Source organism: Eutrigla gurnardus, assembly GCF_963514095.1.
Source record: "Eutrigla gurnardus genome assembly, chromosome: 1".
NCBI classification, from domain to species: Eukaryota; Metazoa; Chordata; class Actinopteri; order Perciformes; family Triglidae; genus Eutrigla; species Eutrigla gurnardus.
In genome coordinates, this window is record NC_139915.1 from 23,737,280 (window position 1) to 23,748,825 (window position 11,546).

Below are 11,546 nucleotides of genomic sequence, written 5' to 3' on the forward strand. Positions count from 1 at the left end.
TCAGTTTAAAGCCAGTGAGAGAGAGAGAGAGTGAGAGAGAGTGAGAGAGAGAGAGTGAGAGAGAGAGAGTGAGAGAGAGAGAGAGAGAGAGAGAGAGAGTGAGAGTGAGAGTGAGTGAATGATCATAAGGAGACACTATTCTGAACGATTTAGTCAAAGCCAAGAAGCAGAGGCACAACAAATCAACTGGAAAAATAAGATCATGTGTTTCCATGGAAACCAGTGCATGCAGACTGTCTTGTTTTGTCAATGCCACCAAAATGCTGTGTCTAACACGATTCAACCATGTTAATCTTTTTTTTTTTAGTACATAAATGAGGAAAATAAGTTTTAAACATATATATATTTATATATATATATATATGTGTGTATATATATATATGTATATATGTGTATATCTATATATGTATATATATGTGTATATATATATATATATATATGTGTGTGTGTGTGTGTGTGTGTGTGTGTGTGTGTGTGTATATATATATATATATATATATATATATATATTTATATATATATATATATATATATATATTTATATATATATATATTTATATATATATATATATATACACACACATATATATATATACGTATGTATGTGTGTTTAAAACTTATGTTGTGTGTGTGTGTGTATATACATATACATATGTGTGTGTATATATACGTATGTGTATATATACGTGTGTGTGTATGTATATATATATATACACGTGTGTGTATATGTATATATGTGTATATATATGTATATATATATATGTATATATGTGTATATATATGTGTATATATATATGTATGTGTGTGTGTATATCTATATCGACAGGTACAATATCATTGCAGAGGGTTTATTATTTATTACAAATTTTTTGCATTTGAGAAGTTGCCTTGTTTTAACAAAAAAGAGGGGAGAAAAAAAAAACAAATCTAAGTGCATTGTTCATCAGTTACAGCAGCTTCAGAGAGGACAGCCTGCTGAGATTCAGTCACTGCAACATTGCAGTTTGCCACCAGATAATTTTTATAAATGTATAAAGACTTGTATCACAACCTTTTATCTCTGAGTTAATGAACGGATATACATGAATTTGAAAATCTTGTAAAATATGGGCAGATTGCAATGCAACTTTTACAGAACAATGTATGTAATTTTATTGTACTGAAACTGTGTCCACCAAAATATTGCTGATAGTTTTTATTGTTACAAAGGTACTATTGCTATATCTTTGTCATCAACTATTGTATGAGCAAATTACAATCTAGTGTATCTTATAGATACTGTTATCTGGCATGAGCTGAAGAGATTTAAATATTTTATTCAGGGGAACTGACAGACTAAAGGGTATTACTGTATACATTTTGTACTGGACATCATTTTAAACAAATAAAAATGTGTAAAAAAAAAAAAAGCTTTAGCTTAGCCTTTAAAAGAATGTTTCAATGTGTGGCTCATATTCAAATTAAAACCTATTGATATTTAGCAGTGGGCTGTGAAGAAGAATCTGTAAGATGTTGATATTCAGTATAAATAAGAGCTGGAAAAACCCACCGCTTACAAGCGTTGGTGATCACTTTTAATTTACTTTTCATTCAAAAGGTTCCCATCGCATAGAGCCTTGAATGTACTACTTTTTCTCCTCTTTGAATCCTGCAGATAAAAGGAGGTGGTACATTCTTGAGTTTATACCTGTATAAGGAAACAATGAGGCTGGTGTTTGAATAGAGGCCTCGGGTTCCTCAGTCGGGCAGCTGCTGGTATTTGAAACCACACACACACAATGACCTGTGTTCACCTGCCTCGGACCGATCTGATAGCATGCTCACCTGTGAGATAGTGGTGTGTCAGCTAAGGACACCGCTGGTTATCTCCTGTCTTGAATTTTACATTCGTACAGGTTTTATATTTGTACAAGTGCATATTTAACACTAACTATATACTATACTGAACAGTCCTCCAGTATTTCCTTGCTGAGGTGCAGCAGCGTTAACGTACAGAGAATGTGAATTTTACCTAACGCGACTGCTGAAGCCTCATTTTTACTTTTCGGTTGAACTTCTGTTTTTGTACAGAAAACTTGTGAACATAGTCATCCATCTCTACTGGAATAGCAGCTGTAATAAGGCAAGGCAACTTTATTTGTATAGCACATTTCATACACAAGGCAGTCTCAAAGTGCTTCACATTATAAAAATGTCCTACAATAAAGTGAAAAATAAAAAAATGGAAGGATTAAAATAAAATAAAAGCAAAATTAAAATGCATAGAAAAACCCTCATTAAAACCTGCCAACAATAAAATAGTTTAAAATGTAATAATAATAAAATAAAATAAAAAGAAATCATTAAAAATATCAAGGAATAGAAAATAAAGAGAGTAAAGTCCAGCATAAGAAGTTCACAGATAGTATTGATTACTGAAAGGCAGCGGCAAACAGAAAAGTCTTCAGTCTTGATTTAAAACAGCTGAGATTTGCAGCAGACCTGCAGCTTTCTGGAAGTTTGTTCCAGATATGTGGAGCGTAAAAACTGAAGGCTGCCTCTCCATGTTTGGTTCTGACTCTGGGGACACAAAGCAGACCTGTCCCAGCTGATCTGAGAGGTCTGGATGGTTCGTAGCTAAGCAGAAGAGATCAGAAATGTATTTTGGTCCTAAACCATTCAGTGCTTTGTAAACCAGCAGTAGTATTTTAAAGTCAATTCTTTGACAGACAGGAAGCCAGTGTAAAGACCTGAGAACCGGAGTAATGTGATCCACTTTTTTGGTCTTCGTGAGGACTCGAGCAGCAGCATTCTGAATTAACTGCAGCTGTCTGATGGAAGGGATGAATAACTCTTAAAGTATCCACACTGAGAGAAGAACGATGGAATATTACAGAATAATACTGACTGCTATGATGCAAGAAGTGGTGTGCTAAGAGTGCTTAACCCTCCCATTTGGGTGTGGTTTCCTTTTATAAGAGTCACAACAATCATGACTCTGCATTTTATTCGGCTCAACTTCGGACTGAAGCTTTACATTTCTACATCAACAACAGACGTGGGCTGCACAAACCAGAACCATGGCTACGGTCTCCATTGAATACTGGTAAGTTTAATTATGATTTTATATCGGAAGGAGTTTATTGTTTTGTTTATTTTTTATTTAAATTCAGAACAGTAGATGCAACAAACAAATTCAATGTTCCAGTTAAAGGGTTTCCCAAGAAGCTCAAAGATCTTTTACTTCATGTTTGCTGGACCTGCAGAAATAAGACGGTTCTGTGCACCATAAATACTTTATTAATGTTATGGTATACTTTCTGGTTTATGAATGTGTTTTCCTTTATGGTTTATAAATCCTTCCTGTGTTACAGTTCAGGATGAGGCTATGCCTCCCGTTTCAAACAAGCAGCCGTTGCTGTGCAGCAGATTCCTGGTGTGCAGCATGTGACTGGAAAAACGGGGAAGAAAAGTAACGTTAACTTCTTTCCACTCATGCAGTCCACTATGGAGGCCTGTTGCTGCTACAAAAAAAGATTAAATGATATGAATGGGGGGAAAAAAGTTGCTCCTCATGGCAAATGATGATCTGTGGGAGGGGAAAAGTTTTTTCCGTTCAATGCCAAATATTTTTTTTAAATATCTTGTCTGATTTCATTGCCTAGACAGGAGTTTAGAGTGTCCAAACTTTACAGTGACACAGTCTCTCAGAGAAACGTGGTTGTAATGCTCATGCACATAATGGGTGTAAATAATGAACATAATTAATTGACGTGATGCGTTTTCATATTCTTCGGTCCCACAGATGCCTTTGAGGTGTTTGTGGATGGCCAGTGCATCTACTCCAAGCTTGCCACGGGATCTTTTCCTACCACTGCTCAGGTTAGTGTGATCTGAATGTCACTTAAAAAAGGTAAAAAAGTAAAAGTAGATATCTTGTTTACAATATGGCATAAAAATGAACTGAGGAACTTAATTTAAAATTGATGATAATTTGCTATGGGGAAACACATTTTTACACTATTATAAATATAAATGTATATAAATTAGGGTTAGGTGCATAATAACATTTGTATCTCAAGCAACAAAACTATTTTTTACATCTACAAAAATGTTTTGCAACAAAAACAGCCAATTGTTTCCATGAGACATGTTACATCGGACTGTGTTCTTCCGAAAGCCACTGAATGTTGTGGTTTTGGGCTCCACTCCCACATACTTTAAGGAAAAACCTTGAGTAACTTCCAGCCGCCACAGCGAAGCTGGTTTTGTTTCCACCTGTAAATGAATCACTGTGGCAAAATGTGGGCTGTGCTGCAGCTGAACCCATGGCAAGACAGGATCTAGTTTAATTTCTGTTTTGGTATCACATAGTTACCATTTTGCAACTGAAGTGGCCTGTCATTAGTAGAAAAATACAAGGGCAACACCATGATCAAGACTCTTTGGTCACCCTCTGGTGACTGATGGGACAGGTCATGCCTGAATAGTATATCTTAACTCAATTAAAAATCTACTTTATTTAAAATTCCAAAATAGATGAGGTCCTGCAGCCGTGCTAGACGCACTGTGAGAATAAAGCACAGGCTAAATTTTTTTGTGTTTCATGTGACCAGGTGGTGGAGTTGGTGAAGAAATGCCTGGCCCAGGTTGGATGAAGAAGGGGGCGTCTTCAAGGACCTACCATTAAGAAGATGTAGGTTAAAACGGCTGTATTCACACTGCAAGAACACTGGTTTGTTTGTTTTTATGGCTCGGACTAGATTCTCTCACAGTGACTTATTTTAATACAAAAGGGAAACTGAACATTAGAATATGACATTAAGCATTTAAAAAAAAATTAATTGTGGACCAAATTAAAAACCTTCAAGTTTCACCCTCAGCCATAAGAAGATCAGACCATGCGTCTTCAATGTGAATACAGCGAAAGATGAGACTATGATGGGAGTGACTCTGAGCAGCCGTTCACTGATCTGCAGTTCTGTTTATGAATGTACACACTAAAAGTCATGCAGTGTGGACACGATCCAAGTCCAGAAGCTTTTCAACTGACTGGAGGCTAATTATCACTCTCTTTATGTCCGTCTTTTCATTTACTTATAATGCATCTAAAAGCAGCTACATTTACTCTGGAATTGAACATTTACATTTAAGTCTTTATCAAACTGCATTTTCTTTAATTCTGCTTTTCTCTGTTTACATATCTGTGAAAGTTTCAGGTGACATCATTGGGCATAGATTCAAAGCAAGATCATTTATTTTTTTTTAATTTGCTTTCTTTTTTTCTGGCGAGTTAGTTAGCTATTTAGACTCTAAATTATAAGTGAAAAAATAAAGGGAATAAGTGATTTTTTTAGCAGCTAAAATGTACATCAAATCAAGGTTACTTACAAGATATTTGAATTGGAACGTATATTTGAACATTTTAAAACTTAGTATTGTCATACTGTCATGTAATTTGTAATTCCAACAAAACATTTTCCTGAAATGCAATAAAATATCACTTGACAAACAATGCTGATTTCCACACGACTCATTTAATGGTGCAGACCGGTTCTTGAAGAAGGCTACGCAGGTAAGTCTGTAGTCACATTTCCGTCTGTGCAGTGATCTGCTGCGTGTTAGACCAGCTCACGTGATCGTCCACAGTGATGAGTCACACTTCCTGAACTGTTCCTCCCTCTGTGTTGCCACCAGATTAAATCCTAATCACATTTTATTTCATATGGAGTAGTGTCATTAAAAACCATGTTCTATTGTCGTTATAGGTTTTTTAAATTTGAATCTGCAAAGTAACTATAGGTGTAAAAGAGGAGTAAAAGCATAATATTTTCCTTGTTGACATTGTGCAACTCTGAATAGTTTAATATGTTCCTCATTCATCTACAGCCTCTCTGTAGTCCTAAACTTATTGGTTTCTCCCCCGAAAACGTAAAGTTTTAAAAACGGGTCATGGATATATCATCATTGTTGTTGTTGTGTTGTATATCAAACCAATGTCCTACCACAACTGGGCACTGCAGTTTTTAATTCTACTCAGATGGGAGTGAATTTGGTATTTTCAGCCAGAGATTTGGTGCTCTAGTGAGAACCATGTGTATGATATAGTTAGCGTGGTATGACCAGAATATGATATATCTCATGGTAAACAGATAGCAATCATCTTATGGAGTGAAACACATTGTGTCTCCAAAGTTTAAGCCCTCTAGATTAAGTTTTAAATTATTTACAGGCGACTGCTGCCTATGTAATCTCTGCACCATATAATCCATAAAATAAACTGATAACGATATTAACAGGAGATTTGTCTGCTGTTTTGTAAAAACTGACAGAGTAGAAATTATCAACAGGAAGCGTATATGGCCACATCAGAAACTGTCGTGGTTCTCTTTTTCACAAACAAGGCGAGCTACGCTGCGTGGGTTGTGACCGTAATGCAGACGGCTCTTGGCGTGGGAGAGCGTACGCTGAGGCAAACGATCTGTTTCAGTGCTGCACCTGAATGAAAGATTCAAACGGGCTGGTCATCTGTGTAGGAGGTCAGAGAGCAGGAACAATGAACTCGTTGCAGTATCATGTCACACACATTGTGAATGTGTGGACTAGTTTGTCTCTTAGTTACACATAGCTGTATTTCTTTTTGTTCCTTAAGCACTGGCATACTATGTTTTCAGGCAATTTCTAAAAATATAGTCCATAAGCTCCAACCATAGCGATCTCATTGTTATCTACTAGAAATAGCTATTTGTGATGTATTTGTAAAAGATTATACTGACACTGACACAACTTGGTGGTATCTAAAGATGTCCTAACAGTTATATTACAGACATGTTATGAAAACCAATTCATGCTTTTTGTTTGATATTTATAGCTAAGTTCATATTTTTGGATTTTAATGGTCTATCTACATTTAGGAGATTTCTGTATAAGCCGATTTGAGAGGTAACTAATAATATATATAACTGAAAATTTTAGCTGATCATATTTTGTATGATTGATCCTGATTTTCCAAATAGTCAAATACTTGTAGGGGGGTTAAAACTGCAATATACTGAAGTGACTTAGTAGAAGGATAAGGTACATATGACAGTCCAGTGTAATACAACTACTTCAAAATGGTATCCAAGTACAATAATAAATGTGCTGCACACAAACTAAAAGCTTAGGAGAAGCTTTAGTCTTTAACATCTTTAAGATGTTTCTCTAGCTAATTTTTGACTTGGGATGTTTAGTGCATGCGGCCTGTTGCGTAACTTGAGCACTGTGATGGTCAGAGGAGCATAGCGGCAGACAGCAGAACATCTCTTATTTATGAAAATATGTCTGCGTATGAAAGGAAGGATGATCATTTAATATTAATATTACCCTACCAGCTCCAAGGCCACTGCATAGACATTGAGAAAAACAAAATGTAAAAAAAGGCGAAATCACCATCCTGCTTCAAACACTCGACCACAAACTCCATATTTGCTCAATTTTATTATAAAAAACAGTGAAGAATAAATAGACAAAAAAAAAAATGTAAAAATATAATGTTTAAGGGATTTATGGGGGGGAAATGCCATAGCAACAGTTTGTTCTAATAGCAATGTGTTTGTCAGATTGGTCCCTGGTTTGTCAGATTGATATGAGAAACACTTCACAACATATCATAGCACCATCGTGTTGTCTTGAGTGTGTATTCAGCTCCGTTGACCCATGTAAATCAGACATCTCATATGAATGCAGGACAGACTTGAAAACAATGGTACAACTGAATTAGCTGTGGATGAGTTAGAAAAAGGGGGCCACTGCTTACAGTCTCATTTCATATAAATATAATATATTAATTTATACATTGTACACAAGAATGGCTCTATACCACATACACAACTCAGGTAAACACATGAATAAAAAGGCAGACAATTTTAAAATCAAAAAGCTGGGGGGGAAATTGAAATGAAATCTTATAGCTGCACAGTTGAATACAAAAACTTTGAGAGTGAAATGATTCTGTCCAGAAAGCTGTGCTTTAGTAATTAAACTGTCTGATATGCAAGCTGATGTCCCTTACTCCAAAATTTCTGAAGGCATTGAGATCATTTTTACAATCTTAAGGAGTGAGTGACAAAATGCCGGTATTAATGTGTTTGTATGTGCAAACATTCAGTTGATGACTTGTGATTACAACCCTGAATTTACTACAGATTAAGCCTGTTTCGCAGCATCGATGTTGGAATTCGAATGTCTACTTAATTGTGCCAAATAAAATGAAAACATGGATGAGGATTGGTTAAGGATGTCGAAGGCTAGCTAGCGCACCAGCAGGAAAGTGAGTCCAGCGAGGCCCACGCCAGCAGCAGCAAACAGCGCCGTCTTCATGGACGAGTCCTGACTCACCTCTCTGGCACTGCGAGAGAACTTGCAGAACCCCTCCTACAAGAGGGAAAAAAAAACGTAAGAGAGAGAGACAATTACCTGCTAAATTCGTTTTCTGCTTAGCCTATGTTTTTTTTAAATAAAGAGTGAAAGTGTTAGCTGCCAAGGTGACTACCAACGAACAGTGGATTAGCCGACAGTTGGTGGCAATTAAACAATATTTTGGGAAAATATGTCATTCACTGACAACCCTGTGTTGCTCTACAAACAGATGAATATTTGGCCTCTGAGGCTGCTGCTGATACTGGCAACTTTTCAAATATCCTGACAGCACAGCACTTCTTCCACATAAGAACATTTAAATAAATAGCCTATTGTCAACTTTAAGTTATAGAAATATATCCCAATTTGGTCTCATTAATGAACTAAATCTATCTTATTGTACTACATTAGCAAGACAATAAAAAGTCAGCTCCTCTACCAGCTGTATATTTCTCCATCATGTTTTCAGGCTGAAGTCAGTTTCGAGGAGTGTGTGCACCTGCTCTCAGCTCCAGGTGCTTCGCAGCTGCTTGTTTTTCTAGTCATACCACGCTAACTTTCAATGTGGCTAATGCCAAATTCAACACACAGAAGCTTTGACTGTTACTACAAAGTCCATCTGGCTGGGCTGGTTACGTGTGTGCTGAAACCAGCTGCCAGCTGAAGAAAGGAGGGGTAACTGTGGGTGTGTGTCTTTGTGTTAAGTGGGTGTTTGGGAGAGGGCCAGCGGGAACCCATTCACAAAAGGCAGACAGACAACTGTAGCTGTGCTCAGTTTGGTAAGACTTCTGGGACTTTAGTCTACCCAGAGTCCGTTATAACTATCCCTTTGAGTTGTTCCAGTCAAATAAGCCACAACAAGCAGGTTTAAAACGATCTTTGTCCTTTTGATTTCCAGTGGCTACACAAGCACACAGTCATAATACGCCCTGACAACACAGCTTTTGTTTAACCATTACAAAACATTCTGATAATCTATAGCCCAACAATGTTTGATCGTGGCTCCAAATTTACACGGCTGAGGGTTGTCTTGTTGTACACTACATTCCTCACAATTGGGCCCATTGCTACTCTACAATTCATATAATCACAGCAACCACATGAGAAGCCGGAGCACTTGTCTCATCGGCAAACAGTTAAGAAAAAAAGGCTGCATCTAAACTAAGCCCAGGCTGTTTAAGCCACGTTTACACAGATCTGAATAAAAACCCAAAGCATGAAGCAAACATGATCCTATCAAACAAGGTGCTTTCCACCGCCAAAAAGGTGTAAAAACATCAGTTTCACTTTTAATTCTTGCTGGGGATTTTTTTTTTTTTAAATACAGTTCCGTTTTTAACTGGCTTACCACCCTAGATACAATCAAAATACATTTCGTATCTACAATATTTGTATAGGAAGTTAGTTTAGAAGAAGAAATGTTGTAATAACTCACCCATCCGTCATTCTCCAGCAGCCAGTCTTTCTTCTCCTCTCCCAGGTAATCAGCTATGGTCTCTGCCAGTCCCCTACAGTTTCCCGGCTCCTGTCCCAGTTCCTGCCCGGGGTCCAGCCCCAGCTTCAAGCCCTTCTGCTCCAGCAGCTGTCGGGCCAGCACCCCAGTAAAGGTGAAAAGGGAAACAACCCTTCCCCAGTTCAAGTGTCCATCTCCCACTAGCTCCTCAATCACCTTCCTGAGGCAGGAGCAGGGGTCCGGCCCACACTGCCTCAGGAACGTCTGAGCGAGGGAGTGGAAGCGAGCCTGGTGCTGCGTCTCCATGTCCTGGGCCAGGTGCCTCATGGCAGTGGCTGACTCGCTGGGAGGTGGAGGGGCAAGCCGTGGGCTGGTGCAGCACAGGTACAGGTAGTCCTCTGCCAGAGCCAAGGTCTCTTTCCACAGCCCACACGACATTTTCTAACAGGGGAAAAAAGGATCAGGGATCAAGTCATTACCTCTATGGATAACCACAAACATGGTTTTGCTGGACCAGTTCAGGACCAATGTTATCTGCCAATTACTTAATTATTGGTTGGTCTATAAAATTTCAGATAACTGTGAAAATGCTCTTGATTTTTGGGACCGAAGGTGGCATCTTATACAGTTAACTAAAATATAGAAAAGTTGGCATTTGTTTTTCTTTTTTGTTAAAGACAAATGATTAGTTGATCATTTAAATAGTGTTTGTTTAATTCAAATTGCGCATGAAATGGAGTTACCATTAATTGCACAATTAATGAATTAATCAGGTTCCCTTAGAACCCAGTGACGTTATTCTTGTATTATAAATTGCCATTCCGTTTTTTTTAATTTTTTATTACAAATGCTAAAAACAAAAGTGTGTGTTAACAACACATATAATTTCGGCTCATGTGTCACAAATTGACTTGATACGGCATATTAGCGTTAGCCAAGCGTTGAAGGTTAACAGGCAGCTAATAGCAAGGCTAGCACTAGCTCCAACGGCTAAACAGCCGTTTACGTTAGCTCGGTTTATCGCGAGCCGGATGATGATGGAGGCTAAACGCAGCTAACGCGCCGTTAGCTTAACAGCCCAACCAAACGGATTTAAATAACACTTTAATGTGAGAGTTGTGTAACGTTAATTTTCGGTTTGCCACAGGGTTTAAAAAAAAAAAAAAAATTACGGGTGAACTTGCAGTCGGCTAGCCGGCTGCCTTCCCCTCCGTTGATCTGTCACTAGAGCAATGGAGGACACAAAGGACCACATTCACACAGGCTCGCTAAAGTAGGACGCGTTCAAAAACGCATTTTTAAGTCATTATTCAAACACCTCAGGCGTGGTAAGAGTTGTATACTTCCAGAAGGACGCTACGTAGGAGTACGCGAAATAACATTTTGCGTGTGTAAAAAGAGACAAAAGCTTACCCTCCCAGCGATATCAGACTGCTCTCCCCACATACGGACGGCGGAAGGAGATCGTTGCAACACTCTCACACAGCTTCCCTTCAACTGGCTGCTGCACATTTATTGTCTGACTCCGCCTCCGGGTTATATGGTTATCCCCCGCAAAAAAACCCCATAAAAAAAGCACGTCCATTGTCCATGACGTCATCATCATCATCAATTTGGCTGATTTAAAATAAATTCAATTGGGACTAAAAATGCCAAATTAAACAACTATTACAAAATGTCACTTTCAGCACTTTAAATGTGACTATTTGACTTA

At 37.9% G+C, this 11,546-nt stretch overlaps 2 protein-coding genes and 1 long non-coding RNA gene across 3 annotated transcripts in view; 2 read left to right on the forward strand and 1 right to left on the reverse strand.

Moving 5' to 3' along the window:
- The window catches only part of trpm7 (transient receptor potential cation channel, subfamily M, member 7), a gene marked incomplete at both ends in the record, with an annotated part of 21,661 nt that extends 20,003 nt beyond the window's left edge, over positions 1-1,658 (forward strand). Inside the window, one exon of the mRNA XM_084012227.1 lies at positions 1,655-1,658. Within this exon, the coding sequence (XP_083868353.1) occupies positions 1,655-1,658 (4 nt within the window). The remainder of the gene's footprint in view (positions 1-1,654) is intronic.
- A 1,269-nt stretch (positions 1,659-2,927) lies between these two features.
- LOC311011437 lies at positions 2,928-5,494 on the forward strand. The gene is made up of 4 exons (XR_014596891.1): positions 2,928-3,085; positions 3,354-3,451; positions 3,785-3,861; positions 4,596-5,494. It is a non-coding gene; the product is annotated as an uncharacterized lncRNA (long non-coding RNA).
- A 1,945-nt stretch (positions 5,495-7,439) lies between these two features.
- bcl2l10 (BCL2 like 10) lies at positions 7,440-11,386 on the reverse strand. The gene is made up of 3 exons (XM_084006355.1): positions 11,246-11,386; positions 9,815-10,273; positions 7,440-8,394 (listed from the first exon to the last, which is right to left on the reverse strand). Exons 1-3 carry the CDS (start codon positions 11,342-11,344, stop codon positions 8,272-8,274), a joined length of 681 nt encoding a protein of 226 aa, XP_083862481.1. The 5' UTR covers positions 11,345-11,386; the 3' UTR covers positions 7,440-8,271.
- Between the last annotated feature and the right edge of the window lie 160 nt (positions 11,387-11,546).